The sequence below is a fragment of the Nuphar pumila genome, chromosome 16, assembly GCF_984573655.1.
Source record: "Nuphar pumila chromosome 16, dmNupPumi1.hap1.1, whole genome shotgun sequence".
Lineage (NCBI taxonomy): Eukaryota > Viridiplantae > Streptophyta > Magnoliopsida > Nymphaeales > Nymphaeaceae > Nuphar > Nuphar pumila.
This window is the reverse complement of record NC_143264.1, coordinates 11013263-11033002: the sequence shown is the minus strand read 5'-3', so window position 1 is coordinate 11033002 and position 19740 is coordinate 11013263. Positions and strand designations below refer to the sequence as shown.

Sequence of the window (19740 nt, the reverse complement as noted above, 5' to 3'; positions counted from 1 at the left end):
TAAAGCAATGTCAGTATAACACGATCTATATCCAAGATTTAACATGGCAATACTTAATCTATCATACAAGGCTTTAGGAGCCTATTTTAAGCCATACAAAGCTTTCTTTAAATAGAGAATATAACCCGATGGAACCTCAAGACCTGAAAGCGGATTCATATAGACTTCTTTCAAATCTCCATTCAAAAAGGCATTTTTCACATCCATTTGAAATATAGGCCAACCTCTAATGGAAGCTAGGGCTATGAGAGTCATAACAATAGTCATTCTTGCTATATGGGAAAAGGTTTCCTCATGATCTATTATGTATTCTTGAGCATATCCCTTAGCAACTAATCTGGTTTTGTGTCTTTCTAATATCCCATCGCTTTTGGTTTTGACCTTATATACCCATCTACATCCTATTGGCTTTTTTCCATTTGGTAATTTCACAGTATCCCAAGTCTTATGCGGTGTATTTTCCCTATTTGTATTCTAAAGAAGTTTCTTTAAGCATTGCTCCCTATTCTTGTCTCTCCCTCTCATCTTCAAGCTTGTATAGATATATGAACTTATGACTATCATAATTTTGCTTCAATTTAATTATGAATATGATAACTCATTGAGAATTTTAATTATGAATCTTGATTATACTTAATTTTTGTTAGTAGTTTGCTTTTATATATCACGTGTGTGCCACAATGTTTTTTGCTTACTTAGCCTTTACCTTTTTTGTGAAAAAAAATCAAATATTTATGTTTAGATTAATTATGAATTTTGATTTTTATTTTCTCTCATGATTTCTTTCATATTCGTGGTCCAATATTTTGGTGACGTGGCATAGAGGAGCCACACCAATCCATCCCAAGCTTGGTGATAAAACTTTACTGCAACAATGATAATGTAGGGGAGGTCCTGCAGAATAACTCAATGCCAGGATGATAAAAAGTGTAACATCTCATTTTCTTGAAGCAATTTAAGTAACATGGTAGGCTGATAATCTAAAACATACATAACAAGCAACAATGTTGTGGGTCATTATTGCCAAACAACTCTTTACACCATGCGTTTTAGCTGCACTTGGTAAGCAATATAGATAAAGTACATAAGCTAAAGGGAGGAAGATTAAAGAAGTAAAATAAAATATAAAATCCTACAGGTAAGGTCATGGTCATTTTTGTGTACCTTCAGGCATTTATGGATACATAAGATTATTTTATGGTTGAAAGTTCAGATCTACTTGGCAACTTGATTACTTTAGACATCAACATTACAAATGTATTCTTTATATCCTTTTAGGAATAATACATCAGACCTTATTACTTGTTTGTCGCAGGATATTCTCTATCCTAAGATAACAAACATGCACTTTTTCAGTTTGTAGTAATAGGACAAATGCAAGTAGTCAACTACTTGCACCTAGATATTTCACTTTTCTTTATCACGTTCTTTCTTCAGTTGTTTTCAGACTAAAGGCATGGCCATTGTTATACTTATTACCCATGTTCACTGCCTAGACTGCCATGTCACTTTGCACACACACTTGCCAAAAGGCCCAACCAAAACTGATCAATTGTCAAGTCATCGAGTACCACATAGGAAAATAATCATTCATACACCAAACTTTTCAGACACTGTCAGGCACCTCTAACAGGAAACCACAATATTTTCTTCCATTATAATTTAAAATTCATTTTATCCTCAATGTAGAACATTCTCACCCTCACTTCACTGTTTTATGCACTATATACTTTGTCTTCGAGTAGACGGTGTTAAAAATGTGTATATATATATATATATATATATATATATATATATATATATATATATATATATTAATGTGTAACTAGATAGTAACTAGGGTTAGCTTAGGATTTTCCTTTTTCTTTTTAGTTGTGAGAGGACTAGTCAACATAGAGAGCCGTTGTGACCCCAACGACTCTCTCTTGAGCCTCTTCTCATGTGTATAAATATGGGGGCAAAACCCCACCATAATGTATGCTTCTTGCATGTTTTGAGATCAATAGAATATTATTTTTTTTATCTCTTGTTCTTGTCCCTTTAATGGGTGTTTGTGAGTGAACCTATTTGTCGTACTTTGTGTGTTCATTTTTTGTGCTTTGGTGGAACTCTTTGAGTGTCCGCTTTGCTGATTTGGTGAACATCTTTGGGAAACCTTGTTTCCTTTCATTGTATCAAAGCTTGGTGATCAAGCTGAAATTGTTTTTGGTGCATTGAAAAGTGTGTCAATCCAAATTTGAAAGTGTTGAAGCTCTCTTGCAATCCTTATTCAAGTGCTAGTAAGATCGTGATTGTGTTTCAAGTAATAGATTGGTAGTGCTTGCTTGGTGAATGAGTGTTTGTGCACTTGATCGGTGGTGTTTGCTTTATGGTGGAGTGCTCGTGATTTTCACCTTTGCTCTTGTACTTTCCTCTCTTTTTTATCTCATTCTCTCTATTATTTTTCTCTGTCTTTGCCTTTGTAAAAATTGATGACAATGAAAATGTTACTATAAAATCCATCAAGCTCAATGATTCAAACCATGGTTGCCAGTTGAGGAAGCGGGAGTGGGAAGTGAGCCACTTTCAAAATTTTAGGAAGCGGAAGCGTGGGACTACTTAGAAACGAGTCACGAACCGTCTCGGAAGCGACCTAGGAAGCGAACCGGAAGCGACCTAGGAAGCGAGGGGGAAGCGAAAAAAGAAGAAAAATAAAATAAAAAATAACATGGGAAAAAGAAGGAAGCGTGGGGGAAGCGAGGGTGAAGCAAAAGGGAAACACGCTTCCCATAAAAGGGAAGCGCGCTTCCCAAAAAAAAGGAACGCTTCCCCACGCATTTCGGAAGCGCGCCATTTCGCGCTTCTGAAGCGCGCTTCCCCTACTATAGGGGCACTTCCGGTAACTCTGATTCAAACTATATAACATGGGCTTCAATTATGAAGCCCCTCGTATTGGGAAAAGGTTGTGGGAACTAGTGGATGGGACCGATTAAACTCAAACTAATCCTTACTAAGATAGAAGGAGAAAATAAGGTACCTCTTAAGGAGGTGAGGTGGAAAAGACCAATGCGATGGTCCCTTATGAAAAAAATGAAAAGAGTGGAAAATAGGGCATGCCAAGATTATGTCTTGGCTCATTATTAGTATTGATATCAAGAAGTGCTCAAGTCTAGCTAAACTTGAACATACAAATAAAGCATGTAACTATCTTAAGAAAACGTATTCTCTTAAAGATATTGCTCACATATGCAATTTGAAAGACAAAATACATACTATGATTCAAGGAGAAAAAAATATTAGAGAATACTTTAGTGAGTTGTCCGACCTTTGGAATGAGTTGGTTCTTCTTAAGCCTAAATGGCATTGTCCCGAAGACATAGAACTCTGCCAAAGACAAATTGATGCGAAGCATTTCTATCAATTCATCAATAGTCTAAGACTGGAGTTTAAGTCTACTCAATCGGCTCTTCTTCATAGAGGAAAAATCTCCTCTGTTGAAGATACCATTGAAGAGCTAAGTCTGGAGGAAAATAGACTAAAAAAGAAGACATCTAAAGATGATAATGACTCGGTCCTAGCCGTATCTAAGTCGAAAAACCATGTTCATGCTTACAAACCACGACATTATGGGAGACCAAACAATGATCACTATGGAAAACAAGTCAATGAGTTTGAGAAGAAAAAATTTATTTGTTATTATTATCATGAACCAGGACACGTCAAGAAAGATTGTCCTAAATAAAAGAGATCCTATGAAAAGAAGGTTGTCTCGGTTGCACAAAGAGTCAAGTGAGCTCAAAACTACACAAGAATCAATCATTGGGAGAATATACTTGACTCAACTTATAGAAACTCTTCAACCTTTACTCAAAAGAGCTTCATCAACCAGAGTCGCGGTCTCTTCTGTTAGCATCTCTAATCCCGATAAATCTCTTTGGCTTCTTGACTCAGGTATTTCATTTCATATGACATCAAATTGTGATATTTTATCTAAATGTCATAATTCAATCAGGTCAAACGTGTTTACTGTCAATGGAACATCTCTTGAGATAAAGGAAAGAGAAATTTTCAAAAAAAACTTTTATTTCAAAAATTAGACATATTCCTAAGTCAAATTTAAATCTTTTGTCTCTCTCTCAATTATCTGACCATGGGTATAATGTTCTTTTCTCTTCTATTGGTTGTCGAGTGCAGGATCACCAATCAGGGAAGCTGATTGGAAAAGGCCATAGAGAAGGAGGCTTATACTACATGGATTTTTTTTAAATACCCAAGAATACTTTTGTTTATAATATTCAGAAACCGGATTTGGATTTATGGCATAAAAAAATTGCCCATCCTAATGTATCCAAAATCCAATACTTTTCAAATATGAAAAAAATTTATAATCTTAAAAATTTTACATGTGAAGATTGTATTCCTGTTATATCAAATGGTGGGTTTGCATATTATGTAATCTTTGTTGATGATTTTACTAGACACAGTGGATTTATTTTCTTAAACACAAAACTGAAGTTTTTTCATATTTTCAAATATTTCACAATTTGGTCAAAAATAAATTTTAAAGAGATGTCTCTATCTTTCGCACTAATTTAGGGGGAGAACTTTTATCAAAAGAATTTAAAAATTACCTAGACTCAAATGGTATTGCATATCAAAAATCTTGTGCCTATACTCCACAACAAAATGGCTTGGCCGAAAGAAAACATATGCATATCATAGAAACCACAAGAACTTTGCTTATTTCATATCAAGTACCTAAAGATTTTTGGGTCGAAGCTACACTGACTGCAGTTTATCTTTTTAACAGAATGCCATTTATCTCTTCGAAAAATTGATCACCAATTGAAAAACTTGTTAAACTTACCCCGGATTATTCTAGATTAAGAGTTTTTTAGTGCAAATGTTTTGTGTCACTGATAAAAATGTTAAACTTTCTCCCCGTGTTATCCCTTATGTTTTTTTGGGATATGCAAATAAACGAAGAGGCTATAGATGCTTTTATTTTAAAAATAAAATTTGTATGTTTTAAGAAATGTGTCTTTCTTAGAAAAAGAAAAAAAAATTGAATGTGAAACTCCTAAGAAAATAACTGAGTATTCTTTTATGTTGGATCTAATTCCAAAGTTTGGTGATTGTGATAATGATCTTGATGAAGATCAGGAAATCATAAATGATATAGTGAGTGAAGAAAAATCTCATGAAAATGAGATAAAGAACAACCTTGAGATCAAAATTGTATTCAATATTCTAGGCATAGTAATTCGGAGCATTCATGTGCACTTGAAAAATATACTAATAATGAAAACCATGTAGAAATACAAACTAGAAGGTCATCTAGAGTATCAAAAACCCCAAAAAATTGTGTTCTATGAGTCATTTTTACCTAAGTATCAAGCTTACATTGTGTTGATACATTCCTATATAGAACCCTCAAACTATGTTGAAGCAAAGGAACATCCTTATCTAAAAATATCTTCAACAAGATACTATGATCAAGACCTTAATATTCTTGATGATAAACACGTGCACACATACACAATAAGAACTCTTAGAACACTTGTGCACAGCGTTGTGAAAAGCGTTGAGGCGTAGCGAGGCACTCCACCAAAATCTGAGGCGAGGCGTAAAGCGTAAGACTCAAAGTTTTTTTTAAAAAAAACTTCAAAAAAATTATAAAAAATATCTAAAATTATAAATAAAAAAACTTTATTGATGAAGCAACAACCAACAGGAAATAAAAAATCTCAAATAAATACTGAAAAAAATATGAGATTAACATGTAAAAGTAGCATTAATGCAACAACTTAATCTATGTAAGTAAGTATCTAAAAAATAAAACATGGGCATTCATTAAATTAAAAATTGTTTCACTTTCTACAGCTGCATGCTTTCTTGAATTAAAAAAATAAAAAAATTTAAAAAAAGATAAACATCGTACATCTGCGCATGAACTGCAACATAGAATATCAGTAAGCATCCAATGTGGACAAAAAACAAACGAATTATTCTTTTCTAAAAAGAATCAAAACTGCCCTGGAACTTAACACATAGATCACTTTCTGTCATGTGCTTAATACAAAAATTCAAAACTGTTATTAGGCTTAATACATCTATATTCTCTTATGGAACTTAACATAAATAAATTTCTGTCAATATCCTTAATACAAAAATTCATCAAAACCGAAAACGTGCAATCAATCAAATAAATCTAAGTTGAAAAATGAAATCCTATGTAATCAACATAGAACACTTTGTTTGCTGGGACCCAAGAATGCCAAATATAAGAATGCACGAGAACTGTTTGTTGAAGTGTGCTACTCTTGGTTCTTTCTTATACCAGGTCTTTCTGACCCAGTTTAAACAAATTGAAATGTTATGAACTGTATTTTGGAGCTGTTGTTACTTCAGAAATAAGTCTGACACATTAGAGGAAGTTGAGAGAGCAATGCTGGAGACATATTGTGAGACAGCAGATGTAAAAGATGGGCAGACAATTCTGGATATTGGGTGTGGCTGGGGATCTCTTTCTATATACATTGCTCAGAAATACAACAATACCCATGTCACTGGAATTTGTAATTCTGAATTAATGCAGGCCTTCATTTGGTATGGTGTTACTGAAGCCAGGAAAGGCAGATAGTTGAATGAGCACTGGTCACCTCCCCAATAGACAAAGGTGGACTAGGCATCACCAGGTTAGATGTCTTGAACAGAGCCCTGCTGGCAAACTGGGGGTGGGTGTGATGCACTGAAGACATGATCTAGGTGTGATGCACTGAAGACAAGATCCGGCATTGAGTGGTTTCCAAACATGCCTTATTAAGTGTTGAGACTTCCCCTAAAGCTCGCATGTTTTCATGATTGGTCTCTCTTGACAACCCAGTTTAACCTTAAAAAGAAAGACATTCATGCAGCCAGCAAATGCATTATGTGTGAACACGAGGAAGAAGACTATACAGAGATCCTACCTTAACCGGCATTTGGGGCTGTTGTTGTTGCGAGAAGGAGGTCGGCGGCGGCGATGGTCCTGCTGTCACGCACGAAAACGAAAGGGAGATGGGAGGTAGAGGGAGATAGGAGGTGAGAAAAAAACTAAAAACACATAAAGGGATCGGTAGGGCTTTGTTTAAGCCCTAATTTTTTGGTTGAATGAGGGTTTTGACCTTCATTTGACCAAATAAATCAAGGCGTGCGCGCCTCGCCTCAAGGCGTGCGCGCCTCGCCTCAAGGCGTGCGCCTCAAGGCCTATGAGGCGCACGCCTCAAGGGTATTGCGCTTTATACCTGCGCCTCAAGGTACAAAGGCCCTCGCCTTGAGATGAGGCACGCTTTTTGAGCCTTGAGGCATGTTTTTAATAACACTGCTTGTGCACAAAAGCACAACCCACTAAATCTCACAAAAGCACAAAAGCATAAAAGGAATAAAAACACTTTATTAATCACTTGGGCTTTGACCCAAAGCATACATTAATATAATAGAGGGAGGCCCTTTATAGAGGGCAAGGGAAGACCCTTGGAGGGGCTCCCACATAGTCGTTGGAGCCCCTCCAAAATGTGACCGTTGGAGGGGCCCAACAACTAGTGGTGGGGGCCCCAAGGTACTTGAGTACATTGAAAAGAAAAAAAGAAAAATGGGAAAAATAAAGAAAAGAAAAAGAAAATTACAAAAAGCATATTCAAGAATTGAATATGTGTAAAATGTGTAAAAAGACCGAACTACCCCTACGGCTAATAATAAATATATATTATATATAATAGGTAGATACATATACATATATTATATATATGTATATGTATTACCTTATATATAAAATATATATTGGATTACAAGATTCGATTACATAATTTAACACCCCCCCTCAAACTTAGGGCAAGATGACCGAAAGTTTGCCAAGGAGAAAATTGAACCGCGGAGCAAACAAAGCTTTGGTGAAGAAATCTGCCAACTGATATTCTGAAGTTACATATGGAAGATATATAACTCCTTTCAAATACGCTTCTCGTACATAGTGGCAGTCCATCTCAATGTGTTTAGTTCGCTCATGAAAAGTATGATTTTTGGCAATGTATATTGCACTCTTGTTATCACAGCATAGCTTGGTGGGCCCTTATATTGTGATCTCCATGTCTTCTAATAACTGATAAATCCATACAATTTTCATGGTAGTAGTCGTCATGGCACGATATTCAGCTTTTGTTGAGGATAGAGACGATTTTTGTTGCTTCTTATATCTTCATGAGATCAACGAGTCTCCTAAAAACACACAAAAACCAGTGGTGGAGTGACGGTTATTTTGGTCACCTCCCTAGTCAGAGTCAGTATAAGCAATTAATTTTAATTTAGAAGAAGAGGATAAGAATAATCTTTTTTTTAGTGTACCCTTTATGTATCTCACAATTCGCAAGATGGCACTCATGTGAACTGATGTTGATGCATGTTGGAACTGACTTGCAGTATGAACTGCATGAGAAATATCTGGTCTAGTAATACTCAGATACATCAATGATCCCCACAAGCTGCCTGTAGGGGCTGGGATCGGAGAGAGGAATGCCATCATCAATCTTCATTTTAGCTTCTACTATAGCAGAAGTTTCACAAACTTTATCATCCGTAATACCTGACCTGTCAATAACCTCAGATGCAATCTTAATTTGAAACAAAAAATATCCTCTATAAGAGTATGTCACTTCAATACCCAAAAAATAAGTTAGAAATCTCAAATCAGACATTTCAAATCTATCCTTTAAAATTGACTTTATGCTTTTAACCCCTTTAGTATCACTTCCGGTTATTCGCATATCATCTACATACAAAAGCAGAATGACAATCCCTGCATTGGTTTTTCTAACGAACAAAGCAGTGCCAGTGAAACAGGATGAGAACCCATTTTCTAACATTACGGAGTTAAACCTATCATACCAATCTTTGGGGGCTTGTTTTAAACCATAAAGTGATTTTCGAAGGCGAAGCACTTTCCCTTTGGGAGGCTTCATTCCTGGTGGAGCATCCATATATATACCTCTTCATTTAAATCGTCATTTAGAAATGCATTTTTAACGTCCATTTGATAGATAGTTTCATTTGTTAATTGAGGCATCGGACAATGGTCATTCAAGCCACAGGGGCAAACGTTTCTTCATAGTCAATCCTGTATTCTTGATTATATCTCTTTGCAACAAACCGAGCTTTGTATCTCTCAAGAGATCAATCGCTCTTAGTCTTTACCTTAAATACCCATATGCACTCTATTGTTTTCTTACCCTTATGAAGAACTTGAAATTCTCAAGTTTCTGCCCTATTGAGAGCTGAAAGCTCACATTTCATTGCTTTCAGCCACTCATCATTCTTTTTGGCTTATTCGAAGTTTCTGGGTTCTACATAGGAATGAATGGCGCTAAAACATGCTCTATGTTTAAGAGTAAAGGAATCATATGAGATGAACCTAGAAGGCATCTTTCTATTTCTCTCAGTTCTTCATAGATTTTCATCATTTGTTGAATTGGAATCATTAGATTCATTGTATTTTTTAGGGGTGGCAATCGGGTCGGGTCGGCGGGTCAGCATACCTCAACACGAACACGACCCGTTTATTAAATGGGTCGGATGTGGCAAACATGAACACGACCCATTTATTAAACGGGTAACCTGACACGACACGGTTAACCCGTTTAATAAACGGGTCTCGGCCAGAGATTCCGCCATCGAGCTTTGCAAGAGCCTCGCAACCGCCTTCGACGCTGGTCCCTCCATCCTCCTCTCGTACCACCCCAACGACCCCTCCAACGCCTTCTGCCTCGTTGTCAAGACCGGCATCGGCCCCTTCGGCTCCCCCGCTACCTCCTCGCTCTCCATGAGCGCCGAGTTCGACCTCCTCTGCGGCGGCAGCGACCCCAAGTTCTTTGTATGGTTCAACCCCCGGGTCGGCGATTTCTCTATCAAGAAGACGGCCAGATCGCCGCCAATCGGATTCTCCGATGATCCTGACGCCTTCTTTGACCGGAAGACGGGCGAGGGTTTGGAGGTAAACGGCCTCTTGGAGGAGAACGACGGCGGAGGATCGGCCGATCGTCTCCGGCTAGGGTTCTGCGAGAACGGAGGAGTGGTCGCGGTTGAGCAGCGCGACGGATCGACGGTGGCATCGGGATCGTTTGTCAGCGTGATCAACGGCCTATTCTCTGGTATCGAGATCCGCACGAGGAGTGCCTTTCCGGTGAGGAAGCATGCCATTGTCAGCTTCGGGTGGGGGATTAGGGTTCCGACGGGGCTGTCATCGGTCGGAATCTCGCTCAGGAGCCTGCCGGTCTTGGTGATGAGACCCAATTACCATAATAGGATTCGTGTTCGTGTATTTGGCGGGACTCGGGTTGCGAGTTGACGGGTTCGTGTAAACGGGTTTACCCGCCCGCCTAACCCGTTTATTAACGGGTCAAACAGGTTGGCAAGTTGGCATACCCCTAACACGAACACGACCCGCTTAATAAATGGGTTAGGTGAGTCAACCCGTTTACGAGACGAACCCGTTTAAGCCAAACCCTAACCCGACTAAGAAGCGGGTCGGGTCAGATTTTGCCACCCCTAGTATTTTTCAATCGCACTCCTAAAACTGTTTCTATCTCTATGGGTATATGTTATAGGGTCTCTCGATACCCCTTCATCACTATGTTGGAAGATAGGAGGATGGAAGGGAATATCTTCTTCGTCTTATTTATCATTGGTCTCATTAGGAGTGAGTTCATCATCACTATCGTCATCATAAGCTAATAATTCAAATAAAAATAAGCAATCCATGTTTTCTTTAAAAGGTTCACTTCTTTCAAAACCAATAACATTTTTCAAAAAACTCACATTTTTAGAAACATATAATTTATCATTCTTAATATCATAACAACGAAACCCTTTTGGGGTTTCGGAATATCCAAAAAAGGCGCATGCAATGGCTTTTGGTGAAAGCTTGTCGTTCTTGTCAGTAAGAACAAAGCATTTGCAACCGAAAATTCTCAACCGACTATAGTCGGGTTCTTTGGTATACAACATTTCAAAAGGTGAGATATTGTTCAAGTTTTCGAAGGTAGCCTATTTATTAGATAAACAGACGTTAAAGCAGCTTCAACCCAAAAACCTTTTGGAATGTTTTGAGAAATAAGTAGAGTTCGAGTTGTTTCTATTATGTGTCTATGCTTTCTTTCGACTAATCCATTTTGTCGAGGGATTTTCAGACAAGATCTTTGGTGAAGAATACCATGACTTTCAAGATAATTTTTTAATTCACTTGAAAGGTATTCTCCACCAGAGTCAGTTCTAAAAAAATTTCGATCCCCATTGAATTGATTTTTAATCATCATATGATAGGTTTTAAAAGTCAAAAAAACTTCATGTTTATGTTTAAGAAAATAAATCCAACAATATCTCGTGTAGTCGTCAACAAAAATGACATAATATGCAAAACCTCCTTTTGACAAAACAGGTGTCGGTCCCCATACATCCGAATGGACAATTTCAAAAGGTCTTGTTGTAAGCATAGATCTTTGACAAAAAGGTATTTTTTTCATTTTTCCAAGTATACAATCGTTACAATTGAAATCACTTTTACATAGACTTTTAACAAAAGGTAAATGAGAAATTTTTACAATATTTGGATGTCCAAGTCTCTTGTGCCACACATTAATATCTTTTTGTTGGACAATATTACAAAATGGGTTCTTTGAAATTTGAAGAGAATCGACGTAGTAAAGATCGCCCTTCCTAGAGCCTTCCCCAGTCAACCTCCTGGACCGGCGATCCTGTATCCAACATTTGTTAGATGAAAATTTTATATCACACCCATGATCCGAGAGTTGAGAAACCGAAAGTAAATTTAAGTTTAATTTAGGTATAAATCTAATTTTTGGAATAAAAAACACTTATTTTTCAAATTTTCTAATTCCTTTTACTTCAAGAGATGTTTCATCCGCGGTTGAAACAAAGAATGATGAGTGATTATTTGAGTAATCGAAAAAAGAACTTATACTTGGGATCGTTTGAAATGAAGCACCCGAATCTAAAAGCTATGATGGCGGCTCCGAAAATAGCCCCTTTGAGAAGAGGTTGAAGAGCATCCACAAATTGTTGCAATGAGAGAGCTTCATTTGAAGATGATGAGCACTCTTCCCTTTGAGGTTAGGATGTGGTAGCCATGGCTAGCAACTTCTTCCATTTTGGACATATTGGCTTGATGTGCCCCGGTTCCTTACAAAAGTGGCACAAGAGCTTGCTATAATCCCTCTTTCCTCCTTGACCGCTTGAACTTTGGTTTTGATTCTTGAAATGAGGAGGCTTGTAGGTCCTTAAATTGCTCCCTCGTCTTGAAACGACATTAACACCTTCATTTTCTATATTATTGGAAGGTGTTGCTAGAACACTTGGGTTATTCTTACTTATACCCATATGTGTCTCTTCCCCACTTAGTTTAGTAATTACATCTTCAAGAGAAGGGGAAGTGAAGGCGGATAGGAGAGACAAACGGATTTGTTCAAATTCAGGCCTAAGCCCATTCAAAAAATTGAAAAAAATGATCTTCTAATTGCTTGTGCCTATGCTCAATAGTCTCTCTGCTCTATTTGGGTTCAAGCATAGCAAACTCATCCCAAATAGAAGACAACTCCGTGAAATACTCTCTAATAGTCATTTCGTTTTGTTGAAGGGTCAAGGCCCTTTTTTGAAGATAGTATTTGTGAGACAAATCTCTTAAAGTGTACATTTTTTTAAGGTGTTCCCACGCTTGAGAAGTTTTCTTGAACTTTATAATGTTGGCATTGATTCTTATCTCCGCAGACAAGAAAATCCATGAGAGGATTTTGAAGTTCCTCATCTCCCATTCATCATGTTTTTTGCTATAATCTTCAAGAGCATTGGTTCTTTCTTCTCTTTCAAGAATTTTTATTTCTACTCTCTACATCCAGGTGATCTTAGGCTCTGGTTCGGGAATCGAGCCTTGGATATAGCCCCACAGCCCTTTTCCTTTAATATGCGTCTCCATATTTCTGGCCCAAACGTGATAGTTGAAACCATTAAGTTTAAAGCCGAGAGAGAAATGGGAGTCTTTTTCACCTATGTCACATGGGTGCGGGTGCGGGGATTCGGCACTTCCAAAAAACCCGGGTGCGGGGGTGCAGGGATGCGGCAGGGGCAAAAATGTAATATATATATATATATATATATATATATATAAAGGGGGTCGGGGGAACAGGCGGGTTTTTTTTTCAAATTTTGCAGCTGTCAGCAGCTGACAGACAGCAGCTGACAGCTGCTGTCAGCATAATTTTTTAAAAAAAAAAATCGAAGCCCATTTGGGCAAATTTTTTAAAAAAAAAATCCAAAAAAAAAATGGACCTTAATGATCCTGGGTGCGGTCAACGCACCCAGGATCGGGTTGACCGCACCCGGTGCCGCACCCGCGTTGAGTCGCGTCGACGCGGGTGCGGCACCCTGCTAGCCGAATCCCTATGACATAGTTTTTCACCCATTGAAGAGGAAAAATGAGGAAAAAAGATGCGTACCTCAAAAGATTTTTAGATCTTTCTTAGTGGAAGAATCTTCTTAAGTATTGGATGAACGAAAGGATCCACCCCAATCACCAAATATTTAAGGGCACATTTTTCGAAGCACCATAAACATATGAGAATCCATGCGATCTTTCTTTCTCCAACCTCGCTCTGATACCATGTAAAAGTATCTTCAACAAGATACTATGATCAAGAGCTTAATATTCTTGATGATAAACACGTGCACATGCACAATAAAAACTCTTAGAACACTTGTGCACAAAAGCACAACCCACTAAATCTCACAAATCCACAAAGGCATAAAAAGAATAAAAACACTTTATTAATCACTTGGGCTTTGACCCAAAGCATACATTAATATAATAGAGGGAGGCCCTTTATATAGGGCAAGGGAAGACCCTTGGAGGGGCTCCCACATATGACCGTTGGAGCCCCTCCAACGGTCACAAATGTGACCGTTGAAGGGGCCCAACGACTAGTGGTGGGCCCCCCAAGGTACTTGAGTACATTGAAAAGAAAAAAAGAAAAATGGGAAAAATAAAAAAAAGAAAAAGGAAATTACAAAAAGCATATTCAAGAATTGAATATGCGTCAAATGTGTGAAAAGAATGAACTACCCCTACGGCTAATAATAAATATATATTTTATATATATAATAGGTAGATACATATACATATTATATATATATATATGTATTACCTTATATATATAATATATATTGGATTACAAGATTCGATTACATAATTTAACACCTTAATGGGTAGAAGTCATGGGAGTAGAATTAGATGCTTTAGAAAAAGCAAATACCAGGATTGTCTAAGATATTCCCTTAAGAAATAAACTCATAAGTTGCCAATGGGTATACAAGATAAAAAACAAGAGTGATGAAACTCTTGAAAGGTATAAAGCTAGGTTACTTGCCAAGGGATACTCCCAAGAGTATAAAATAGATTATGAGAAAACTTTTGCCCCAGTTGCTAGGATGACCACAGTTAGAACCGTAGTAACCCTTGTATCTATGAAGAAGTGGCCTATATATCAAATGGATGTTAAGAATATATTTCTCAATGGAAAATTGGTTGAAGAAACACCGTCTAATATAATTATTCCTAAAGAAAAGGCTCTTCGTTTAGATAAGGCCCCGTATGACCTTAAATAAGCACCAAAGGCTTGGTATAACAAGTTTACTCAAGTTATACTTGATATTTGGTTTCAATCTTATCTAACTGACACAGCTTTATTTATTAAAATTTCTGATGCAGGTATTATTATTATTATTCTTTACGTGGACGACATGATTATCACAGGAAGTAACAAACAAGGAGTTGAACACATTAAAAGACTTCTCAAAACACATTTCAAAATAACTGATTTGGCATTTTTTTAATATTTTTTTGGTATAGAAGTTGTTTATAATTCTATAGGTTATTTGTTGACTCAATCTAAATTTGCTTTAGATATTGTTGCCAAGTCTGGAATCTCAAATGATAAGAAGGTTGACACTCCCAAAGTTGTAAATGTCAAAATGAAGATTGATGATGAGGAACCACTTGAAAATTCAACACCATATAGACAACTTATCGGGGCACTATCATATCTCTCAATTACGAGACCTGACATTGCGCATGAAGTCCACACAGCGAGCCAGTTTCAGCATACTCCCACCACTGTCCATATAGTAGTTTTATATATTATTAGATATATCAAAACTTCTATTTTTCGAGGATTTTTCTTGTTTGATTATTCATCATTAGATTGAACTGCTTATACTGATGTTGACTGGGGAGGTGATCCAAATAACTGACATTCAACCACTGATTTTTGTGTGTTTTTAGCTGACTTATTGATTTCATGGAGGTGTAAGAAGCAGCAAAAAATTTCTCTCTTCAACTGAAGCAAAATACCGTGTCATGGCTACAACCACTATGGAGGTAGTCTGGCTAAGAAAATTATTGGCTAACATGGGCGTTCAAAGTAAAGGAGAATCATGACCGTGTTGTGACAACAAAAGTTACATTTACATTGACAGCAATCGGACGTTCCACGAACGAACCAATCACAGTGAGATGGATTGTCACTATGTACGAGAGAAAAATCTACATGGCACTATCGATCTTTCCTATGTGACTTCAGAATATCAATTGGTGGATTTCTTCACCAAACCTCTTGTTGCTCCTAGATTTCACTTTCTCTTAAACAAACTTTCAGTTATCCAACCGTAAGTTTGAGGGAGAGTGTTAAAAATGTAAATATACATATATTATATATATATATATATATATATTAATGTGTAACTAGATAGTGGCTAAGGTTAGCTTAGGATTTTTCTTCTTTTTAGTTGTGAGAGGACTAGTCATTGATTACTCAACATAGAGAGCCATTGGGATCTCAATGACTCTCTCTTGAGCCTCTTCTCATGTGTATAAATATGGGGCAAAACCCTACCACGATGTATGCTTCTTGCATGTTTTGAGAACAATAAAATATTATTTTTTTATCTCTTGTTCTTGTCCTTTTAGTGGGTGTTTGTGAGTAAACCTATTTGTGGTTCTTTGTGTGTTCATTTTTGGTGCTTTGGTGGAACTCTTTGAGTGTTCACTTTGTTAATTTGGTGAACATCTTTGGGAAACCTTGTTTCCTTTCAGACGGCAACATGCTATGGCTACGAAATCTGTTGCACACCAAAGAACATGACAGTTTAGTTCAACTACTCAGCAAAGGATTATCAGCAATCATTAGTTCTACAGATTTAGAGTTAAAAGAAAATTTAAGCTCGTTTATCTCCATTTAGATAGTATTCTAGGAACAAAAATGTATGTCATGATTTATTTTCACTTCTATAGGTGTGTACACAATGTAGAAGAGATCGTGATGTTACATGCTGTTTCACTTATACACTGGATCATCATTAGAAAATGTAGTAGAAACCATTTGAATTATGACGTGCAACTAATCATGCAGACAATCATAAAGATAGATCAAAATATCATACAAATGATTTCCAGGAGAAAAATAGGGTATATGAAGGTACCTGTCGAAAAAATTGAAGAACTGTAAGTGTAGAGAAGAACTCCTTTTTCACTTTCATGGTTTTGGCATTGTCAAACAAGGTCCCATCTAAATGAACTGGGAACAATAAGTATGCTTCATTGTTCCATGTTCCTTGCTGGAAGCCCTACAGAATCACAAGAATATGAGTCATAAACTAATTGAATGGTTTACATGAAATATTACCTACTGGTAACTTTTAGTTTGTTCTACCTCTGGAAAAAGTAAGCAAACATTAGCATTTACAAGAACATTGTACAGATGAAGACATACAACATCATCACAAACTGCAACTACAGAATTCCAATACCGATAAGCTCCATGACTAGGAATGAGGTAAAGCATGATATGTTTCAAGGATAAACCAATAATATAAAGCAAAAACGACATGCAGAACATGATTAATACCATGTATTCAGAAAATACATGGACAAATGTAGACGTAATGCCTGGTCATATAAAAAAAAAGCTGTACTAAAGGTTTTGACCCATATGAGAATACAATACATGTTCAAAGCAGGTTATCTCCACACCAACTAATACGCATGCAGTGAAAGATTATGAAACATGTTATTGACAACTATATTATAACCAAAACTAGTGGCCTGGCTTTATAGATATATAGCTTCCCCTAGAGCGACAACCTGTTTTTTTTCCATTTTTGAGTAAAAGTTTCCAACTCGAAAGCCCTACAAAGTCAAATGACAGATGTGATCACCGAATTGATTTAGATCATTTTCTTGTGCATACTTGTTTCAGAAAACATACATAGTTACATACTATGAATCAACTCACTTTACAATTTACATCATGTGAAGCATTTGAATAATGGTATTATAAGATCAAATCCACTGAAAAAGATATATATCTGGAAAAAAGAAAATGTCTAACATATAATCTCAAGCAAGTACCTTGACTGCAATGATCGCATGGTCAAGAAGAGGAAGCAAGTTGGGATGACTAAAAAGGGATGAAACTCGTATTTCTTGCTTCACCAGCTGTAGTTGCTCTTCTGACTGGATCAGAACTTTCTTCATTGCATAAATACCATTATCTAAAGAGTGTCAAATGTAAGGAATGAGTTTAATCTCCCCGATATGGTTGTAAACAATGCAAAATGGTAGCTAGTAATATGAAAGTAAATGGAAGATCGGACAAAGAAAAGTAAATTTATATCATATTTGTCACAGAATTACACGGAATGGAAAGCAGATTCAACGCAAGCTATTATTACCCTATTCTTGGAGAATAAAGCAGTTACTCAAATACTCAAAGCTCCTATATGTTGCTTGTCATTATGTAATCAGCAATGGAAAAGCATTTATACAATTTGACTCGTAAATTTTAGTAGAAAAATCCATATTAGAATATCAATATGGCATACTTCTCAAAATCATGACACCAAAAGCAAATTCAAACTCGTTTTCATTTCAACCAACCTGTGTGGTGTACAAATGGAACTTACAAAATAAATAACAAGAAACAGGAAGAGGCTTCCTTTTAACAGATGCGCTATTTCAACTATAACTAACGTAAAGGAGAAGCAACTTTAATCTCACTTTATTGAGAGAAGCAGTAAACTGAGGAAGAAGCTAGAGCAACAACAGTTTGTTCACCATTGCCATGGACCATGGTTGCAATCCCAAATAAGAACTCATTATGTGCTCAATCATTCAAACAGGAAGCACATAAAAATACTAACATGCATACAAAGTTGAAGCGGATCAAACACAAGCACTGAAAATGTCATTAGCAAATACAAAAAGGGTTCATACTCGAAGCAATTATATAAATCAAAAATTCATCAACTAATATATCAATACTACTAGCCACAGCAAGCAACAATAATAACCACTAAAAAAAAATAGGTAGACTGGATACGCCATATATACCCCATTAAGCAAATAGAGCAATTAGAAACAATCTAACATATGGAAGCGCATTAAAACGTCATTAGTCAAGAGTCCCAGCTACAGAATCCAAATGCCCCCAATTCCCACCAAAAGAACAGTTACAAACATATTAAGTACTCCAACAAGTGACAGAAAAGGTAAAGATAACTTGACTATATTACGTCGTCGGCACTTGCAACAGGAAACTCTTCAGTTTCCAAGAAATGAAACACGAAACATTTTAACACAAACATTCACTGTTATCAATCTTACAAGTGGAAAATATGCTAAAGGAGTACAATACAAAACATTCCAGGCAAAAAAAATGTGCACAAAGTTCAGAACTCTCACTACATCTCTACCATTTCAAAAAATTGAAAACAAAAGAAATCAAATAAAATCACAAGAGAAACATATAGCAGAGGTCAATTCCTCCTATCAGTTCTCCAAACAACCCACATCCAAAATTCAAAAAAAAAAAACAAAGAAAACCCACAAAAAACATTTGTGGGTATCAAGAAAAACCCAAATTTACGCTCAGAAAAAACATAATTTCTAAGATTCAGATTATGAGTACCGCAGAAAATCATGAAATCGTATCAAACTAACCAGAAACATGAGACGGGTCTTTGAATTTCCCCCCAGATCCCTCGGCACTGACGTCCTTAACCAGATATACATAAGCAAAGCCACCTTCTCCGAGCTGCCTGACGATTCTGAACCTGTTCTCATTTATCCAAACGTCCCCACCTCCATTAACGGCGTCATAGAGAACATTCAATCCAGAAAACGAGCAACCCATCTTCTCCCTAGAGAGTCCAAGAACCTAAATCATCTCAAACCAGTCCAAGATCTAGCCTTGCGATCAACGTAGACCTACCAAATCTCGAGGAACGTTCCCCTCAGATCATGAACTCGTTCTTTCATATGTAGTCTCTAATCGTTTTCTTTGTACTCCTTTTCTTATTTCCTTCCGTTGTGTGAAGTGTGAACAATCGCGAGTGGGGAGATCTCGATAGAAACTCGATATTTTGACAAAAAACTATTTTTTATGGGGATGCTGACAGGAATATCTTTTAAAAAAATGTTTTTTTTGGAAAACTCTAAGGAAAATATTAGCATATATGAAAGTATAGAAAACTAGTATATTAAATATGTATAATCATGTAAAATGTAATTAAAAATATTTTATCGCTTTAATGCATTGATAAGAACACGATATTTTCAAATTAGGAGATATTTTGAAAATATCGAAGCTATCACAAAAACTTTTGTGA

At 36.6% G+C, this 19740-nt stretch overlaps 1 protein-coding gene across 1 annotated transcript in view; it reads right to left on the bottom strand.

Moving 5' to 3' along the window:
• The window catches only part of LOC149812914 (uncharacterized), a 50904-nt gene extending 31501 nt beyond the window's left edge, over nucleotides 1–19403 (bottom strand). The window contains exons 1-3 of the mRNA XM_089991247.1: nucleotides 19073–19403; nucleotides 17483–17625; nucleotides 16555–16698 (exon numbers count right to left, since the gene is read on the bottom strand). Of these exons, the coding sequence (XP_089847373.1) occupies nucleotides 16555–16698; nucleotides 17483–17625; nucleotides 19073–19265 (480 nt within the window). The 5' untranslated portion in view covers nucleotides 19266–19403. The remainder of the gene's footprint in view (nucleotides 1–16554; nucleotides 16699–17482; nucleotides 17626–19072) is intronic.
• Between the last annotated feature and the right edge of the window lie 337 nt (nucleotides 19404–19740).